General features: G+C 33.4%; 2 protein-coding genes across 2 annotated transcripts in view; one reads left to right on the top strand and one right to left on the bottom strand.

The window, feature by feature from the left end:
• Window positions 1-22813, bottom strand: part of LOC114342329 (cadherin-related tumor suppressor) — a 509267-nt gene that overhangs the window by 126565 nt on the left and 359889 nt on the right. The window lies entirely within an intron of this gene.
• LOC126881836 (uncharacterized) lies at window positions 8583-13838 on the top strand. The gene is made up of 2 exons (XM_050646443.1): window positions 8583-9007; window positions 9570-13838. The coding sequence occupies exon 2, from the start codon at window positions 12060-12062 to the stop codon at window positions 13455-13457; it is 1398 nt and encodes a 465-aa protein (XP_050502400.1). The 5' UTR covers window positions 8583-9007; window positions 9570-12059; the 3' UTR covers window positions 13458-13838.

Below are 22813 nucleotides of genomic sequence, written 5' to 3'. Positions count from 1 at the left end.
TGGGCATCTAACCACCCTTTAACTTGACTTAAGAGGTCTGTTGTGGCTCATCCCTAGGATAAACTGGCCCTTTCAGCCCAGTCTTTTTAACAAAGTCTATTATGGTATGTGGTTGATGGCCTAAAGAAAATTTTGAGCATGGATAACTTAAAGAGAGCAGCTAAGGAAAGGGATGCATAAAGGCGGATGCTGGGGGAGGACACAGTTCGATTTGGGCTGTAACGCCATAAGATAGAGATTATGGCCTTTGGTGTTGGTCTTCTTCAAACTTACGTCTGATACATTCGATATTTTCCAATGTTGTACCGGAAGGTTGACACCAAAGTAGAAAATTGGACGATTTCTAAACCGATTGAACCATTCTTGTATCTCTATTTTGAAAATACACTCACCTTCAAACAACTTTATTATTTGCATAGTTTTCATAACGGTTGAGGAGTTTACAACAAGAAAACAGATTCGTTGTTCGCATTTCTCTCATCTTTTTCAGTTCAGCTCTCCGTTCAATGTAAGCAAAAGCAAAGCAAAAATATTATGAACTTCCCGTTAGTAACTGAGGTATATGTACACTGTACACTGTACAGTAAGTTTATGAAGAGTTGAGTGATTTCGCTCGTACCTCACAGGAGTTAGAACGTTTTGTTCTAGGAGTTATGATCTTCTTCTTCTTCTTCCTTCTTGTATGTAGGCTTTAAAGCCTGTTTTCTTTTTCAATATTAGCCTTCCAAATTGTTTAAGTTATCGCACCATCTTTTTCTTGGTCTGCTAATACTTCTTCGTCCATTTGGTGACTTGTCTCGTGCTATTCCTACTATCCTATCCTCTGCCATTCTACTAATGTGTTCGTTCCACTCCGGTTTCCGTTTTGTCACCCATCCATTTATGTCTTATACATTGCATGATCTTCGTATGTTTTCGCTTCTCTCCCTATCCAACAGACTTTTCCCTGATATTCGTCGGAGTATTTTCATCTCTGTTGTTTCTAGTAGTCGTCTCGTTTTAGATGTTTCAGGTCTTGTCTCCGCCGTGTATGTCAATATAGGTCTAATTGCTGCTTTATAGATTCTTGCTTTTGTGTCTTGTCTTAGGTGTTTGTTCTTCCAGATTGTGTCATTAAGAGATCCCGTCGCTTTACTTGCTTTTAAGCTTTGTTGTCGTACTTCCTCTTCAACATCTCCGTAACTGGTTATATCTATTCCCAGATATCTAAACCTTGCTTCCTGATTTATTATTTTCCCATAAATTTCGATTTTACATCGTAGTGGGTATTTAGATGTTGTCATAAATTTGGTATTTTCTGCTGATATTTTCTTATTGTATTTCTTTTCTGTTGTATTGAAGACATGTGCAAATATTTGGAGATCGTCTTCTGTCTCGGCGAGTTATGATTGAACTACAAATATTTTTAGGACAAATCTCGTATCTGTTGGCAGAAAAATTTCAATACACTTTTACAATAAATGCATCATTATCAGTGCCGTCAGAGCTCTTTATGAGCCAGAGCTTTCTTCAGAAGAATCTTCCATTCGCCCCTGTCTCTGGCAACTCTTCTCCATGTTCTAATTCCAATAGATTTTAAATAATTTTTTAAGTTTTGTTGGTACCTAATCTCGCTCTTCCTCCTGCTCGTTGTCATATCAGCCTTCTTCGGTCAAAAACTTTTCTAACTATGGCATCTTCCTCTCGCCTGATTCGATAAGCTATTCATCTAAGGCGTGCTACCTTAATGAATTTTACAATGTCAGGTTCTCCAAAACTTCTATACAACTCAAAGTTGTAACGCCTGCGCCACAAATATTGTTCTTTTATTCCTCCATATATTCTTCTTAGGATTTTTCGCTCGAAATGTTTGAGCAGTTCTTGGTCATTCTGCGTAGGTGACCAAGTTTCTGAACCATCTGTATCTGAACCAGTTAGCACTGGTTTTATTAGTGTTTTGGCATCTGTCTTCTTAAGCCATAGTAACACTTATTGGCGAACACTATTCTTCTTTTAATTTCTTCACTGACATTGTTATCTTTAGTTAGCAGCGTGACTAGGTATATGAAGGTGCCGACACCTTCCAGTTCTAGGTCGTCAATTATTATTATTGTAGGGATCGGGTTGCTATTTATATTTAGCCCCATTCTCTGTGCAGATACTCTTAATGACCGAAATGCTTCAGTCAGAGATTCTGTGGATCTACCTATGATGACTATGTCATCTGCGTATCCGACAATTTGTACTGATTTGTTAAAGACAGTACCATTCGTATTAATCTGGGACTCTCGAATTATTTTTTCTAGTGCTAGGTTAAATAAGAGACATGATAGTCCATCGTCTTAGTCCATTTTGCTTACAATAAATGCAAACAATATAATATTTGTTAAGTCTTAATTTATTTGTTGAAAAATGAAATCCCTAAATTTCACTACAGTCTACCGCTATGATAGTATACCGCGTTAATTGCATATTTGACTGGAATATATTTCCCAGAATTTACACCTTTGTTTTAACAAACAGTTCGTTGGGACTATAACGTGCAAGTATAATAAAAGATTTGTTATTTCTATCACCAGCTGGTTAGTGTACGTCAAGATGAGAACGACTTTTTGTAGACAATAGTCGGCGCGATTATCTCGACCTCTTTTTCAATGGTATCCTAGAGAAAAGTCAGATCTGTATGCTGAAGTATTTACTCTCATTTAGTAATAAAAGACGAGGTTTGTTTTTATGTCGACTTTTAATATGCTTGAGTGATAATGAACAATATACTTGATAATAAATTCACGTAATAAGTGAGGTGTTTAAAAGCAAAACGCCGTAAGTACAAAGATGTGACTTTTGCGAAAGGGGCAAAAAACGGTGGTCACTTCAAATTAACATATTTTAAACAACTGTACTTCTAAAATAAAGAAGCATTACATTTCTTACACCGGAAAATAAAATTCTAGTAACAACTTAAAATCCGAACCTTCTACAATTTGTAAGCCAAAGGGACCGATAAGTGATAGATGGTGATCGACATGGAAGCATCTACAATTGCATTCTACAGGGTGTTTCATTGGGAAACGGAAATACTTTAACGGTGAATAGAGGTCACCGAGCCGATTCTAGATATACTACTACATTTTCTACCCTACCGACTTTTATAACCGAGGGTGTTTTATCGATTTTGCCCATTTCTTTTCAAAGCCATAACTTTAGAACCACCCTGTACATTTTTTTGATATTTGGTACACATATGTAGCATTCTAAACCCAAACGACTGACATACTAATAATAAGAAAAATCCAGGTCCGGATTAACAAAAAATTATAAAGTAATTGTGACCTTAAAACAACACCCTGTATATTTAAATTTTGAAAATCTGTTTGCATATTTGAAAAGAGCACAAAAAAGTAAGTTTAATGGCTCGTTTCAATTTTTCGGCCAGACAATTTTATGACTTTCTTTTTCAAATTATATTGAATTTTTTAAGAACTTTGACATAAAAAAGCATGTATTATTAACTTTTAGTTATAAATTAAAGTTAATGAATAAATACTGATTTTAAAAATAATCAATACTTATTTACCACATTGGAACGACCCAATTACTAATAACAAGTAAAATCCAGGTCCGGATTAACAAAAAAATATAAAGTAATTGTGACCTTGAATCAACACCCTGTATATTGAAATTTTGAAAATTTGTCTGCGCATTTTAAAAGAGCATACAAAACTGTGATTAAAGGTTCATTTTAATTTTGTCGCCTTGATTTAATTACAACAATTTTAAAATTATATTGAAATTTTAAAGAACTCTTGAGATTAAAACCGGGTATTATTAACTTTTAATAATTTAATGTTAATCAATCCATACTTAAATACTTAATACTTATTTACTACGTTAGCTTCATGGATTCTCTGGATTTGTAGCTGTATGCACATCATTAAAAATTAGAATTTCGATAATTGGGATATTTTAATGATTTAGTAAAGAATTAAAAAACAGCTATACTTATCTAATAAAGAAAAATTCGTTTAAACAATTCAACAATTTAACATAAATTAAAAATATTTAAACTATAACAGTTGCTCAAATTAAAAAATGCATTTCCTTGCTCGTTTTAAAAGATTTCGAATCGATTTTCTAATTACATTGGGATTATTCATCATTTTTCTGGCAGCTTCTTGTCAACTTGGCAGAATTAATCAATATGAATTCAAAATTGCCGTAATTAAATTATCTGCGCAAAGATTTGACATGTACCTTTTAACGCAGTTTTTTATGCTCTTTTAAAATACGCAAACAAATTTTCAAAATTTCAATATACAGGGTGTTGTTTCAAGGTCACAATTACTTTATATTTTTTTTGTTAATCCGGACCTGGATTTTTCTTGTCATTAGTAATTGGGTCGTTCCAATGTGGTAAATAAGTATTGATTATTTTTAAAATGAGTATTTATTAATTAACTTTAATAATTTATAACTAAAAGTTAATAATATCTGCTTTTTAATGTCAGAGTTCTTAAAAAATTTAATATAATTTGAAAATTAAAGTCATAAAATTGTCTGGCCGAAAAATTGAAGCGAACCATTAAACTTACTTTTTTGTGCTCTTTTCAAATATGCAAACAGATTTTCAAAATTTGAATATACAGGGTGTTGTTTTAAGGTCACAATTACTTTATAATTTTTTGTTAATACGGACCTGCATTTTTCTTAGGGTTTCTATGTCGGTCGTTTGGGTTTTGAATGAGACATATGTATACCAAATATCAAAAAAATATACAGGGTGGTTCTAAAGTTATGGCTTAGGAAAGAAATGGGTAAAATCGATAAAACACCCTGTAACTCGGTTATAAAAGTTGCTAGGGCAAAAAATGCAGTATATCTAGAACCGGCTCGGTGACCTCTATTCACCATTAAAGTATTTCCGTTTCCCAATGAAACACCCTGTATAATCTGTCTAGGTAAAAATCTTTCGAATTTTTCCTAGCTGCATCTCATAACATTTTATTTTCGAAACATGTAAAATATGTTTAGATGTTTGAGTAAATTGTTGTGAACAAATCTTGAGTTCTCAAAAAATTTCTAAGGAGCGCAATTATTATTTTGAAAATGGATTTTATCTGTTTTTCTTCCAAAAGTAGGATTTTTGCATTTTGAGTCTCAGTTTATGGAGTTTATTCGTTTTGCTTTCATTTGTAAATGATAACAAATTGTTAAAAACATGTTGTATGATGATTTCACTACATTCTTAATAATAAAAAAACATCTTCACATAATTCTGGGGCTTCTTCAGTTATGCCACATAAATATTCTTCCACCTCTACACCAACTTCACGTCATTTACAAAAATCAAAAATATTCACGAGAAAGTTTAAGCATTTTAGATTGTTACTCAGACCCAAAATGCAATTAAAGAAGCCTTTTGACATCAGACAATTTCTTCTTGTTAACTAAGGTATTGTCGTTAGCCATTTTTGAAGGATTACCTAATGCTTAAAATATTTTCTTGCTACCTATTGCTTCCAATCAAAAACATCTACTTCAATACTTAGTCATCTGGATTCTCGATAATTTCTTGTTTGTTGATCTCCTTTTCGCAAAGTCCGGTGGTATGAAACAATGGCCTCGTACCGGAAATATAGGCCATTCTACGAATATACGACTGTTTTGGATTATCACCACAACGAATATTTTAGTGTGCAGCATAAGAAGTACGAAAGTAAATTTCTCTAATAATTATTTCAACAATAAGCAATAAGCAACAATGTAATTTGCAATTTACTTTCGCTCTTCATATTTTGCAAAGTAAAATATTCGTTGTCGAGATAATCCAAAACAGTCGTATATTCGTGGAATAGGGTATATCTATTATACTTCTTCAACATTCTTAGAAGTGCAGCTATCTCTGTAGCATAGAAATCATAGTTTTATTTTGGTTTTGAGCGCTGCAACCATCAGTAAAAAATGTTACCTTCTTAAATTACGATGCGTGTAAGTTTTGCAGACACTAAAATACATATTTATGACTCTACTCCATTTGAGCCTTTTGGTGAGATTCGTCCAATCCATATGAAGCCAAACCAATTATTTGGAGAAATTTTGCACTGAGAACTACCAGCAATAATAGAAAAATTGAAGATATAAAGTTGACGTCAATAGTACTTATCTTGATCTGTACTTTTGGGACTATGCAAATTTTTCTAGCAATCGAATGAAAGCGTCAGAGTTCTATTTTTCTTAGGTACTTTTGGTAATGCAAAAAAGAATGTGTGTGTACTTTGTACGCACGTAACAAGTTATACTTCTATTATATGATATCAACGAAATAAATATACTTTCGAACAGTTTATTTATATTTTATTTAAAGATTAAACTAATTTTTACGTAGGACTTTCCAAAAATTTTTATTAAAACAATACCAAATATTAAAAAAAAATGGAAATCACCCGGATTCGAACCGAGGACCTCTTGATCTTCAATCGAACGCTCTACCAGTGAGCTATGCTCCTTTTGTTTGTGCGGGTGCAGACTACAAGATTTCTCAGACATAGTGTCAAATAGACCAAGTGAAGTATAAAAATACTTTGGATTTATATTATTATATTATATTTGGAAATTATAATAAATATATTTACTAAAAATACTAATATATTCTTTCCACACCTTTTTTGGACTAATACATACATAACTTAAAACATTTAGCAACGAACTCCATACTGTCTGTGCGCATGCGCGCAAAATAATAAAAATTCACTCCAAATCGCGCCTAAAGAAGTATAACTTCAACAAAGTTTAACATGGTTTCTCGTGAATAGGTTGGGTAGCTTTAAAGGTGCGGTTTGCAGAGGGTCAGGTCCTTGTTTTATTTGTTTTTTTCGAAAGTTCCAGGCACGTCGAGCATACATAGCCTCGAGGTGAAACAAGTCCAAATTAAACTTACGCACAAAAATTTGTCGAAAATACTAATTTTTTACAACTGAAGGGGATTGTTCCATTTCCGGAGACAAATTAATATCAATAAAATTACTAATAATAACTGCAAAACAGCACGTGATCAGATGAAATACGTGGTCGTGATAAAATACTGATTGCTGACTGATACTCTAAATGTAACGCCACCTCACGTGGGTCTAAAACATGCTTATGATTCGTTGGAATCATTGCTGCGGACTTTACCTGTTTTGGTCTTTAAGCAGCCCGGACATTATCTGTTTTGCTTCAAAGGTAACTGTTAGGCCGTCCGCACATGGGTCGGCGTTCGAAGTAGTCGACTCAATTCCAGTCGCGTAGATCTCTTCTCGCCACTCAAGTTCCTTCGTTGTGGCATTGAGCTCCATAGACGGGGCGTTTAGGATTGCAAATCTCCTCGTCTTGTGCGACTCTCGTCCCTTGCGATCGGTAGCGCACGAGAAAGTTCGAGTGAGACGTACGTTTCCAGTCATGGTTTATTTTTTTGTTTCCTTCGTTTTTTATTGATTTTTGCGCTAAATTAAATTTTAGTTTTTTTTTAAGATCGGTGAATGTTATATTCGTTGACTGTAATGCTAGTAGCTGTTTGGAAGTATATTGTTTGTAATATAAAATTCTGAAAACACTGAACTTCTGTTTTAGGTGTTTATTATAAAATTCGTTGGAGAAGTAGAAAAATACCTTCAATTGTATAATGCTCATTGTATACAAATTATACCAAAAATGTAACAATACCGTATTGTTTACAGATCAAATATATATATATATATATATATATATATATATATATATATATATATATATATATATATATATATATATATATATATATATATATATATATATATATATATATATATATATATATATATATATATTGTTATATTTCTATTTGATATGAAAATTAAATTTTGATAATTATAAACAAAATTCAATTTAATATAAAATAATTTCAATTTTCTCAACCACGGGCATATAAATTTAAAACAACCTGTATACAACAAATTGTTATATGTAATTTTAAGAAGTGATTAGAATAAGCGTACGAAACTCGGAACAATGTGCTTAGATAAACAAAGTGAATGACGCGTACCATTATCGTTCTTCTCGGAAGGTCGATCATTAGCCTATGCTAAATAAAACTCAGTGAAATAGATGATAGTTCATTATCGTTTTTCGCGGAAGGTTTCGATCATTAGCCTATGCTAAATAAGACTCATTTGAAAGAGAGAATAGGTCATTAAAATTTGTAAATAGTTAGAAAGTATTTTAGAATGGGAATTAAATATTTTCTTTTGAAATCCATTAAGCATATTTAGAAAGATTAAAAATTGGTTTTGAGGAATATTACGAATGAGAGTTGGTGGTGGAAGATTGATTTGTGAATCTGGAAGGGATATTTAGAAAGTAGGGGAATGGATGACAAAGTGAGGGCAGAATGTTTTGAGCTGTCGAGAAGTGAAGTCGAGTAGTAGACGGTAGTGTTCGAGGAGTGAGAAAGCCGGTGTAGTTCCGTGAGTGTGGAGTATCTATCGTGGAACGAGAAGTAGGCCAGGTCGAGAGTAAAAGAACCTCCTTGAGCCCAGAGTGTCCCGGTAGCTGATAGCAGTTTCGAAAAAGGTAGAACACTGTGACGTTCCGCCCCTTATAGAATCGATTATTGATGGGAAGATATTATTTAACTATCCAAAATATTATTTAATTATTTTCAGAATTATTTTCTTTCAATGTTTATTCAAATAGAACTTAAACCCATCTCAGAATTTTTAAATGCTTGATGACGTCACATTTAAAACGTGGCAACATTGGTTTCCCCACTTTGACAGCCAATGCTTAGTAGAGGGGTACGAAGGATTCAGCTGTGAACGTGAGCCTTGGATTGCCATTGTTTCTCGAGTGTTCGGTCTGAATCGTAGTGTGCGGGGTCATTAGACTCAATTATTCACCTCTAATTCTCAGTTCCAAATTGATTAAATATTACAATAAAAGTATAGTGAAGTTATCCAGCAGCAGTGGATTTGAAGAATTTTAGAGCATACTATATCCAATGAGTTCTACCCCGGTAAATACACATTTTATTAAGTATTTTATTCAGCCATTTTGGAAGTCCTTGACATTTGCTAACTAAGTTTCACATAGTCTATTTTCATGGTTTTTATGTTTTATTTTCATGGATCAAACTCATCTAGAGATAATTCAATATTCGTTGTTAATTTGTGCTTCCAGTTGGAAAATAGAGCTAATTTAAACTCCATTTTTTATATTCCTTTCAAGTCTACAGAACTCCTATCTTTTGAACGATGATCAAATAAGTATCCATCGCTTAGTCTTACTATATTTCATCCTTGTATAATATATCTATATACCGGTGTATATATTATAATAAAATATTCTTTCACAGTAATTATATTTTGTATTTCAATTGGAAATTACTTGTGTTATTTGACCAAGGTCATCTGATAGCAACCTGATAAAAGGTCAAGCTGTCTAGTCATTCAAGTTTTTGGACTTAATGACCTATTTCTTCTTATTCCCATAGGAATAAAAACACCTCCTCGTATCTCTTGCTTCTTTTTTTTTGACATTGGTAGATTGGTAGTAACACCACACTGTGTTTTTTTTAGCACCTACCATGAAATCTTAAAGCCACCCTACAACAACACCAAGGCCAGACCACACAGAGAGAAACAATCAATAGGCGACCAGCCTGGATTATTTCCACATTTTCTTTTTTTTGAGTACCTCCAGCTGCTTTCCAACAGTTTTGAGTACCTTCAGCTGCTTTCTACCAGTCTTCCTCTCCTGTACCTCCAGCAGGACAGCTGCTAGCGAGAGTTAGCACCCTTGGGTGCTCATTACATCAACTTCAAGATTAGGAAAGAGTGGTTTGTTTGGGAACATTTACTGTGCTCTTATTAAAGACAGACTGGTTTTGTGATATTTAGTACATTTTTTTTTATAGTTCAATTGCACACACAATTTTCCTGCTTTATATTTTTTATAGGTTTTTTTTCTTTACAACATAATATTTAATTGATAGCGTTCCCCAACACTCTGCAATCTATAAAGGTATAAATTTCTGAGCTCAGATATTTTCCCTGATAATAGTAGTCGGTACTCTTATCTTGATTATTTTTAGGCTGTGTTCCACTTTTGTATAATTATTTAAACTCATTCCATTATTTTAGTATATGTTTAATTAAATTTTTAAAAATTAACTTCACATATTAGTCAAAATTGTAATTATTAACTTTATTTAACTTGAACTTATTAACTTTACTTAACTTTAACTTATTAACTTTATTTAACTTTAACTTTAATTTATTAAATTCATATGAACTTCTGGATTCTAATCCCTCAGATTAGTTTTTGGTTTCACTTGTTATTATTACTATTATAAACCACGAGTTAGGAAAAGGATCTGTGTATCCACTCGTAGGTTTATTTATTCAATAAGGCTTGTGCCTGTCCCACTCACAGTGAGGTATTTATATGTTATATATAGTATCAGGTAGTATTTAATTAAGGTGTACGTATTATAAACGTACAATTATTATTTGGTGAGGGTTCTACTAACCTAGTTGTAAGTTGTACTTCCTGTATTAGAGGTACCCGTAGTCAGTTTTTCTAACCTTATAAAGAGTATTCTTAGATCATAGTTGTATGATGATTTTGTAATTGACTTTCACTAGTATCACTTTTTCCTGTCATGTTAGAGTTACACACTAGTTACTTGTCCTAACTCAGAGATTGTTAAAAAGATCTAGTAGTTACATTCAATAAATATACATTTATTGTGATTTTTTTTTTCTTATTACTCCTTTATTTTTAGTAGTATATTTTATAATTTAATAATCTTTAATAACTTTTCACATACTTGTACTACAAATTTAACATACTCTATAGCAGCGTAGAATACCTGGAAGAGCGTTAACCTAGTTATCCTTCTTCTGGCGCCCAAAAATTCATTCTATTTTCAGTATATTATTATATTTACTCTATCTATTTTCTGAACATTATCTTCATATCTTCTTTTCGAGCCATCATTGTCACTTCCTTTAATCTATTGTCTGGCCAAAAATAGCCGTGCAAATTGGCCGAATCCTTCCTTGAGTGTCAAGTGGCCCTTCTCATACATATTTAGCTAGCCATTCAAGTTATATCTATCTATTAATGATTTCTCATCTCTAGTCCTGTATCAATTCGATATTCTTTGTCTTGGCATCCTTCCATACAAATACTACTACAAAGTTGTATTTTAGTTACTCCAGCTTCTTCAACGGAGAAGCCACACATTTTTGTCCTTTGGCTACATTAAGTAGATCTTCTTCTTTTTACTACTTCTGTTGGAGTTTACCACTCCCTTTTCATTCACTCCAACAGAAAATCATCAGCTAGTTGTTACATCGGCTTTCCAACGTGGTGGCTTTATTTTTGGTCTGAGACAGTATTCATTTAGGTCAATTCTTCTCTTTTATCTGAAATCTCTTTGTTATTTCCGTTTGGTATCCTATACACATATTGTTACTTATTTATTTTATTTTTAATTTCTGATACATATCAGGTATTCTTAAACGCTGTTTTGATTTTTGTTTATATTTTGGGACCTCATTATAGTATATGTTTGTGCAGCTTACATTCTGGGTTAGATTTTGAATTTTTATTGGGAACTTATATTTAATATTGCTATTAATAATATAATTCATATAACAATTTTATTTCTTCAGTCCATAGTGGTATAGTTGGAGGTACAACTAAGTGTTGATTATTATTATTATTATTATAGATATATATTTTTTCTAGAGTGGTGGTAAGTTACATATAAATAAAAAAATTTACTTCCAGTATTTAGGTAGTAGGTTTACTTGAGTATACAATATTTATTGGATTATTTATCCATTTATTTGATCTTATATATTTATTTGATCTTATTTATTAGATTATATACTGCATTATATATATATTTTTTTTTTTGCTGGCTATTTTGATTTTGTTGGTGTGTTGCTGATATTTTCTCGGTTTATATTATATATATTTTGCGTGCAAACTTTCATATTTTCATATTTTTCATATTTCTGTTCTTTGGACTATTTGTCAATAACTTTGCTCTCATCATGTGTGCTTTTAAAGCTGAACATCTTCTGGTGGATGAATTGGATTATGAATTAAAGATTCGGGACATAATGCCAGAGGAGTCGACAACTGTCGATAAAAAACGCAATCTTTTGAGAGGTGCTTTGAAACAAGAAGCTGGCAATAGAAGTTTTCTCCAAATTTCAGCTGTATCCCTTCCTTTTGAGGAACAACAAAAAGGAATCACTGAAACATTGGACAGCTTGTCTAAAAAAATCGAAAAGTTTAGGGGAACTGTAAAGGATACAGAGTATGCGCGATTAACATCTCGTCTAGGCCATATTTCTGCCCGTGTACACTTGCTACACTGTCCTTCTGAAGAACAGGAACCGTTCAAGAGGTCTGTTTCTCTTAAAATATTAACACTAGAGGGTGAACTTGATTCTAGAGTTAACCCCATTGCTACCTCTACTCCTAATGCTTCAGTCAATGTACCTAGCTTTACGTACTCCAAACCTGTTCAAGTACACAAATGGGGTATTTCATTTTCAGGTGAAAAACAGCACACTGATGTGATGTCATTTTTAGAAAGGGTTGAATGTCTTCGAATATCTAGAGGTGTTTCTGAAGAGGATTTGTTTGCTGCTTCTGCTGAGTTGTTCACCGGGACCGCTTTTACATGGTTTATGAATAACAGGGGTAATTTTTCTTGTTGGTCTGATCTGATTAAAAAGTTGAAGTCGGATTTTCTTCCGTATTCATTCCAGGATGATTTATTAGATCAAATTAAGAATCATAAGCAGAAACCTGGGGAATCTGTTACTATGTTTATTAATACTATATTAGGTATGTGTAGTCGTTTAGACACTCCTTTGTCAGATTTAGCTAAAATTAAAATCATCCTTAAATGTCTATTGCCCTTTTATCATCAACAATTAGCTCTTATGGACATTCAGAACATTGATGACCTTACTATAAAATGCAAACGTTTGGAGGAAACGTTATCCTGGTCTTCTCAACCTCCATCCACATCTCGATCCTCTTCTAACTCTTCTTCTCAGCCAACTTCCTTTAGGCAACGTTCTTGGCTAAATAAGGGTCATGAACATAATGTTTCGGTTGTTAGTTCTCTTGTCTGCTGGAATTGTGATCAGCCTGGTCACCCATTTTACAATTGTGGGATTCCTCAAAATCGTATTTTCTGCCATGGTTGTGGCCGAGAGAACACCCTTAAAAGAAACTGTTCTAAGTGTTCGGGAAACGACACGTCGGAGGTCCGTCCCCTGAACGTTTCTCCGTCCAACATCCAATCAGGGAATCAAACCCCATCGTCAAACGAAACTGCTGGACCAAGCACATCCAGCAACCCAAACCCATCTTCACGAAAAGGGAAAGGGGTGTCGTTCAAGAAAGCAGCACACACCACAAAACAAAATTAAACCAGAAATTTATTTCTATAGATAATACGTTAGATTCGCTTGATTCAAATGATCACAGATGGTCATTTACAAACGCTTCTTTGATTGGTAGTGTTCAACGTAACAATAATAATTGTGATAGTAATGTGGTTCCATTATCTATATTAGATTCTAGTTTTGTTAATGATGATGATACGTCTGGGTTAGTTCCATATAACGGTTGTAGACAACCAAATACTTTAGATCTAGATATTAATTCGTTATTAGTTAGGAAACAAAATGATAATAGGCCATATCTTCCTATTCAAATTTTAGGACAATCGTGTTTAGCTTTGTTAGATAGTGGCTCTAATATTTCATTGATAGGGGCACATTCGTTAAATTTATTGAAAAATTCTAGTATTCCCATTATGCCCATTTCATCTTTGCAAGTATCTACTGCAGATGGTACAGTTCAGTCCATTACGGGCAAACTCCAAATTAAAATCACAGTGGCAGATTTATGTAGGGAAATTACATTTTATGTTATTCCTTCCGTGCAGAATTCTATAATTTTAGGTATGGACTTTTTCAATGCTTTCAATAGTACCTTAAGTTGTTCTGATTTTTCTTTTTCCATATCTGAATTTAATTTATCTACCCTTAGTGCTATTCACGATTTTGCTAGTTTATCAAGCTCTGAACAAAGGCAATTAGAGAGTATGATCTCTAAATTTACTACTCTTTCTTCAAAAGACAAACTAGGTCGTACGTCGTTAATCTCTCACACTATCGAAGTGGGAAATCCCACTCCTTTCAGATTATATCAGTACCCCATACCTCAAGCCTGGCAGGCAGATTTAGAAAAGGAAGTAGATTCGATGCTTGCTTTAAATATCATAGAACCTTCAACATCGTCCTACTGTTCTCCGCTCTGGTTAACGAAGAAGAAGGATGGATCCTTCAGGATCTGCTTTGACGGTCGAAAACTAAACAGTATCACAACTAACAGGGATGCTTATCCTATCCCCAGAATAGATGTGATTTTGAGCAAACTTCAGAATGCCAAATACATCTCTTCTATTGATTTGTCTAAGGCCTTCCTACAGATCCCACTGAGTGAAGAGAGCAAGAAGTATACTGCTTTTGCTGTCAGTGGTAAAGGATTATTCCAGTTTGTCACCATGCCTTTCGGTCTTGTTTCTGCTCCTCAGACAATGTGTCGTCTGATGGATTTAGTCATTGGTCCACCGTTAGAGCCCTATGTTTTCTATTATTTAGACGATATTTTGGTTGTCACTCCTGATTTTTCCCTTCATATGGAAATTTTAGATAAGTTATTTTTACGTCTTAAGGAAGCTAATCTAACGGTCAATCTGGATAAATGTCAGTTTTGTCGCCCTAGTCTTAAGTTCTTGGGTTATGTTGTGGATAACCAGGGGCTGAGGACTGATCCTGAGAAAATAGTTGCTATCAAAAATTTTCCTATACCAAAGACCACCACCCAAGTCCGTAGGATATTGGGAATGTGTGGCTATTATCGGCGATTTGTACCGTCCTACTCTACTTTGTTGTCACCTCTTACTGATCTTTTGAAGAACAGGAAAAAGGGACAGACCATTACTTGGACTCCTGAGGCTGACGAAGCTTTTAGGCGCGTTAAAGATGCTTTAACGAGCGCTCCGGTTATGATGTCACCTAATTTTGATGAGCATTTTTATCTAATGACAGATTGCTCTAATACAGCTTCTGGAGGCGTATTATTTCAGTTGAAAGATGGCTCCGAACACCCCATAGCGTACACTAGTAAGAAGTTGAACAAGGCCCAGAAAAACTATTCAACTACGGAGAAAGAACTCTTAGCTATCATCCATGGGTTAGAAGCTTTTCGTTATTATCTGGAAGGTCGTAATTTCACTATAATTACTGATCATAGTTCCTTAGTATGGCTTCATAGTATGAAAAACCCTTCACAGAGGCTTTCTCGATGGATATGCAAACTGGCTGCCTATTCATATAAGATTGTCCATAGAAAGGCAAACGGGGTAGTGGTCGCAGATGCTCTTTCACGTGTCCATGATATTAATGTCCTAGATCTGTCCTCTTTAAGTCCTGATATGTGGTATCAGAATATGATTGATAGGGTCACTCAAGACCCACAAAAATATCCTGATTTTAAGGTAGAGAATAATATTCTGTACAAACACATCTTAAGTCCGATAGAGTCCTTATCCAATATGTCGGAGTGGAAAATAGTTGTACCTACGCCAAATAGGGAAAATATTCTGCATATGTTTCATGATGAAGTTACGGCGGGTCATTTTGGTTTTTATAAGACTTATCACCGTATTGCCGAATTATATTATTGGCCTGGTATGCGGAAGTCTATAAAAAGGTACATTTCTAAATGCATGGTTTGTGCTACTTGTAAACCAAGTAACCTACCACAGGCTGGACTTATGGGTTCCTTCAGGAACATAAATTTTCCTTGGCAGATGATCTCAATGGATCTCATTGGACCTTATCCTCGGAGTTACAAGGGTAATACCTATTGCCTGGTAGTTGTGGATTATTTCACTAAATTTCCTTTAGTTTGTCCCCTTCGCCAGGCCACAACTCCAGCAATTTTAAAATATTTGGAGGAACAAGTCTTTTTGGTGTATGGTGTTCCTCAAATTGTGTCATGTGACAACGGTCCTCAGTTTGTATCGAAGGCCTTTAAAGATCTTCTAGCTAAATATAAGGTTCAAAAGACCTTTTATAATGCTGCCTACCATCCACAAGCAAATCATACTGAGAGAGTAAATCGCAGTATTGTCACAGCTCTAAGGTCCTATACTTACCCTGATCACAGAGCTTGGGATCAATATATTCATTCCATAGCTCAAGCCATAAGGACTTCTGTCCATGAAGTTACCCAGTGCTCTCCAGCATATTTGAATTTTGGTAGGAATGTGGCTTTATCAGGTGATTATTTTGGTGTAATTTCAGACAATTCCGAAAATCTTCCTCAAATATCTGAGAAACTTCATCGCTTAGATGATCTCCAGACGTTACCTCATATTTTCGCAGACATTAGGAAGAAGTTAAAAACTTCTTACCTAAGGAACCAGCAGCACTATAATTTGAGGAAACGAGATCTGCGATTCTTTGTTGGTGATCGAGTCTTAAAGCGCAATTTTGTCAAATCCAATAAGGGTGATGCCATTTCTGCAAAGTTTTGCCAGAAATATGTCCCATGTACTGTCTCAAGGGTAATATCTCCTTTGATTTATGAATTAAAGGACAATTCGACTAATAAGCGAATTGGTCAATTTCATGTAAAGGATTTACTGCCTGACAACACCATGGACGATGTGGATTCTTCAACTTCATCGGAAGAAGATTAGCTTAACAGGGTTGTTTAAGCTAATATCTTCCTGTGTTTGCCTTTAATTAGTTTTATTATGGTATAGTATTTTAGTTTAAATTGTTAATCACCAGATAATGCCTGACCATAGCAATTTTTATCCTTCGGCATGGCTTGATGATTTCTCACGTATTAGTTATTAGGTACCGAATTCTTGTGTAATACCGCTTGTATGAGTTTATTATTATTTTTTTTGTATTATAGATTGCATTTGAGTCATTATCGACAAATATTCTCAAATACTAATCCAGCCAGTAGTATTACCAAGTTAATAACCTCCACTTGTACTCTTAGTTTTGTACTCAACCTCTCAGAATAAAAGGGCTGTTGATTATTATATATTAAGATATTTGGATGTGTGGGCTCATACAAGTATTCTTGCTTAATATAGATGGAGCTATGTTACACTACCATATCTTAGATTATGTGTTATATCTTGGATATTTGATTACATACCTATTATTTTTTTTTATTGTTTTTATATCATGTCATTGGATTTGCCATATTGGAAAGAAGTTGTGGTTGTTAATTTGTTATTGGGTTACTTTATTGATATTTGTCACAGGTACCTTAAATACTTTATATTAATTCGGATTCTTACTTCCTCCACAGGATGATTCTGGAATGAATTTGGAATTTTGATTTATAAATGAATTCTTGAGTCCTTCATATTTCTTCTTATGAACTAGTCTGTTAATGCTCAAAGTTGGTGAATACGTGGGTTCGAAGTTCAGCAACTGATCACTGCTATCCGATTTCGTAATCCATGTCTTTCTTGTCAGAGTAGGCAGATGTTTATCCATGATAATATTTCTGGTTGGGAAATGGTGTACAACACTTCCTAACCATTCTTGTGCAATTGTTCCAAATATTCCAGGCACATTTTCACACGATAATAGGGAAGTCTAGTTTGCTTATTTTATGTCTCTTAGTTCATAGTATATTGATGCTTGACTTTCCATAGACGTAGAGTCGTAATGTTAGTGATTAACCCACTGGGACAAATTATTGATTTTCTTTTTAGTAGATTCCCTCTTCTTTCCTTAGGCATTAATTGTTGCTTAGATTCAGGAATATCTCCTGGATAATCCTATGTATGTTCACATGAATATACAGTCTTATGAAAGATTGGGAGCTCGTTCCCGTCATATTTTGTATTTACCATGGAGTCATAGAACTTATAAGTTCATCCTTTATTTTTACTATTTAGTTTCGATAGGCTCATATTACCGGATGAGGGTAGATCTAGAGCTAATTTAGTTAGTTATTTAGTATTAGTGAGAATTGGTCCATAAATCTTCCTGATCGTTCTTCTTTGGATATGCTCCTATAAATCTGGTGTCCATTGCTAGTCCGATTTTGGATTAAGTGTCCGATTCTTCACTTATTTTGTTTATTTGGTTGTATAGGTTCGTATTACCGGATGTGGGTGTACGTAGACCTAATTTATTTATATGATTTAGTATGGATGTGAATTGGTCCATAAATCTTCCTGGTCGTTCTTCATTGGATATGCTTTTGTGAATCTGTTGTCCATTGATAGTCTGACTTTGGATTGAGTGTCTGATTCCACATTTATTTTGGTTAATGTGTTTGCATTCCTTTGGTATGTTCACTATTTATATTAGTTGGTATTGGTGAAAATTATTCTATAAATATTCCTAGTTGTTCTTCTCTGGATATGCTATTACGAATCTGGTGTCCATTGCTAGTCCAATTTAGGATTGAGTGTTTGATTCTTCACTTATTATAGTTATTGATTTCATTGGTGACTTTAGTATATGTACTTGCGTTATGGTATGAATTGGCTCTCACCTTTGCCTGGTTGTTCGTCCTTGGATATACTCCTTATAAATCTGATGTCCATGGATAGTTCAACTTTGGATTTACTGCCAATTCGACACTTATTTGTCATTATAAATTATGTCTCATCTTTAGCACTTTTACTAGGACTTCGGGTCATATTTTGCAATTTCCGTTATTTGCTGCAGTGACCATCCTACTTTCCCTTGATTATTAGTGGTGATTATTTGTAATCTTGCGAATCAACGGGGAATGATACACTAAGCACTACTACTCTAGTTTAATATTTTGAAAAAAAAAAAAAAAAAAAAAAAAATTTTTTTTAAATAAAATTTTTTTTCTGGTGGTTGAAAGGGAATGTGACGTTCCGCCCCTTATAGAATCGATTATTGATGGGAAGATATTATTTAACTATCCAAAATATTATTTAATTATTTTCAGAATTATTTTCTTTCAATGTTTATTCAAATAGAACTTAAACCCATCTCAGAATTTTTAAATGCTTGATGACGTCACATTTAAAACGTGGCAACATTGGTTTCCCCACTTTGACAGCCAATGCTTAGTAGAGGGGTACGAAGGATTCAGCTGTGAACGTGAGCCTTGGATTGCCATTGTTTCTCGAGTGTTCGGTCTGAATCGTAGTGTGCGGGGTCATTAGACTCAATTATTCACCTCTAATTCTCAGTTCCAAATTGATTAAATATTACAATAAAAGTATAGTGAAGTTATCCAGCAGCAGTGGATTTGAAGAATTTTAGAGCATACTATATCCAATGAGTTCTACCCCGGTAAATACACATTTTATTAAGTATTTTATTCAGCCATTTTGGAAGTCCTTGACATTTGCTAACTAAGTTTCACATAGTCTATTTTCATGGTTTTTATGTTTTATTTTCATGGATCAAACTCATCTAGAGATAATTCAATATTCGTTGTTAATTTGTGCTTCCAGTTGGAAAATAGAGCTAATTTAAACTCCATTTTTTATATTCCTTTCAAGTCTACAGAACTCCTATCTTTTGAACGATGATCAAATAAGTATCCATCGCTTAGTCTTACTATATTTCATCCTTGTATAATATATCTATATACCGGTGTATATATTATAATAAAATATTCTTTCACAGTAATTATATTTTGTATTTCAATTGGAAATTACTTGTGTTATTTGACCAAGGTCATCTGATAGCAACCTGATAAAAGGTCAAGCTGTCTAGTCATTCAAGTTTTTGGACTTAATGACCTATTTCTTCTTATTCCCATAGGAATAAAAACACCTCCTCGTATCTCTTGCTTCTTTTTTTTTGACATTGGTAGATTGGTAGTAACACCACACTGTGTTTTTTTTAGCACCTACCATGAAATCTTAAAGCCACCCTACAACAACACCAAGGCCAGACCACACAGAGAGAAACAATCAATAGGCGACCAGCCTGGATTATTTCCACATTTTCTTTTTTTTGAGTACCTCCAGCTGCTTTCCAACAGTTTTGAGTACCTTCAGCTGCTTTCTACCAGTCTTCCTCTCCTGTACCTCCAGCAGGACAGCTGCTAGCGAGAGTTAGCACCCTTGGGTGCTCATTACATCAACTTCAAGATTAGGAAAGAGTGGTTTGTTTGGGAACATTTACTGTGCTCTTATTAAAGACAGACTGGTTTTGTGATATTTAGTACATTTTTTTTTATAGTTCAATTGCACACACAATTTTCCTGCTTTATATTTTTTATAGGTTTTTTTTCTTTACAACATAATATTTAATTGATAGCGTTCCCCAACACTCTGCAATCTATAAAGGTATAAATTTCTGAGCTCAGATATTTTCCCTGATAATAGTAGTCGGTACTCTTATCTTGATTATTTTTAGGCTGTGTTCCACTTTTGTATAATTATTTAAACTCATTCCATTATTTTAGTATATGTTTAATTAAATTTTTAAAAATTAACTTCACATATTAGTCAAAATTGTAATTATTAACTTTATTTAACTTGAACTTATTAACTTTACTTAACTTTAACTTATTAACTTTATTTAACTTTAACTTTAATTTATTAAATTCATATGAACTTCTGGATTCTAATCCCTCAGATTAGTTTTTGGTTTCACTTGTTATTATTACTATTATAAACCACGAGTTAGGAAAAGGATCTGTGTATCCACTCGTAGGTTTATTTATTCAATAAGGCTTGTGCCTGTCCCACTCACAGTGAGGTATTTATATGTTATATATAGTATCAGGTAGTATTTAATTAAGGTGTACGTATTATAAACGTACAATTATTATTTGGTGAGGGTTCTACTAACCTAGTTGTAAGTTGTACTTCCTGTATTAGAGGTACCCGTAGTCAGTTTTTCTAACCTTATAAAGAGTATTCTTAGATCATAGTTGTATGATGATTTTGTAATTGACTTTCACTAGTATCACTTTTTCCTGTCATGTTAGAGTTACACACTAGTTACTTGTCCTAACTCAGAGATTGTTAAAAAGATCTAGTAGTTACATTCAATAAATATACATTTATTGTGATTTTTTTTTTTCTTATTACTCCTTTATTTTTAGTAGTATATTTTATAATTTAATAATCTTTAATAACTTTTCACATACTTGTACTACAAATTTAACATACTCTATAGCAGCGTAGAATACCTGGAAGAGCGTTAACCTAGTTATCCTTCTTCTGGCGCCCAAAAATTCATTCTATTTTCAGTATATTATTATATTTACTCTATCTATTTTCTGAACATTATCTTCATATCTTCTTTTCGAGCCATCATTGTCACTTCCTTTAATCTATTGTCTGGCCAAAAATAGCCGTGCAAATTGGCCGAATCCTTCCTTGAGTGTCAAGTGGCCCTTCTCATACATATTTAGCTAGCCATTCAAGTTATATCTATCTATTAATGATTTCTCATCTCTAGTCCTGTATCAATTCGATATTCTTTGTCTTGGCATCCTTCCATACAAATACTACTACAAAGTTGTATTTTAGTTACTCCAGCTTCTTCAACGGAGAAGCCACACATTTTTGTCCTTTGGCTACATTAAGTAGATCTTCTTCTTTTTACTACTTCTGTTGGAGTTTACCACTCCCTTTTCATTCACTCCAACAGAAAATCATCAGCTAGTTGTTACAACACAGTATCACGACAAAAGCAGGAACGAGAGCTATTCGAGCTAGTTTTTCAAAGGAGAACATCACTGGAAGCCAGGACGAGGTTTGATCGCAGCCAAGGATAGCAGGAAAGGGTCTTGTGTGAGGACATTTTCAGTTCACCAGGAAAAGGTCAGTCTCATTTGTTTGGACATGAATGTATGGGTTTTCGTATTAAATTCCACATAAAAAATTGAATAACATAATCAATAATATCAGAAAAGCTTCATCAAACTTAAATAGAGTTGTTCCTAATAACTCCTAATAGTTAAATGTTAATAAAAACTTTCAATTGAAAACCAAAAGGAAATAAGATTCCCATTTGTAAATGTTATGTTTAAGAATAATAAGAAATAGCAAATATTAAGCATTGATTGCCTTTTAAATAAAATAAAAAATATTTTGATTATAATTGTAACCCATATGTGTATTTTTTTTACTCTTTTCTTTTCTATCCCGATTAGGAACCATTAAGAAATATTTAGAAGCCACGGAAGTAAGTAATTAATTTATAATTCGCCCTGAGACTGAAAACATATTGATATGTGATCTGGTTAATTAATTAGATTAGTATTAATACATTGATTAAATTAAGTAACATATAAGAATATTATCTCATATCAATAATAAAGATCACATCAACTGTCGTCCAACGTGGAAAGCATTGTAAAGTATTTCTAGTGGCAAATTTGAAGGATAGAAAGAGTAAAGCCGGTATTTGAAAATTTATATGCCTGTGGTAAAAAGTGAGATACTTACATTTGATAACATAAAATTTTAGATCTCTTTAGGTACAAATTTTACATAACTGATTTAATATTTTATTTTTACGATATTTACATTTGATATATTTATTGACAATTTATAATATTTGGGTAAAAAAAAAGTCGTCTTGGTAACATACTAGTAAAATTTCATATTTGGCGGGGATAATACTTCTTGAAAACAAATGTCTGTGACAAGAAGCCAAAGCAAGGACAACAAAAAACAAAAAGAACATTCAGACCAAGAAGATATTTTAGACACGACAAT

Source organism: Diabrotica virgifera, chromosome 3, assembly GCF_917563875.1.
Source record: "Diabrotica virgifera virgifera chromosome 3, PGI_DIABVI_V3a".
Classification (NCBI taxonomy): domain Eukaryota; kingdom Metazoa; phylum Arthropoda; class Insecta; order Coleoptera; family Chrysomelidae; genus Diabrotica; species Diabrotica virgifera.
This window is presented reverse-complemented; position numbering and strand designations above follow the sequence as displayed.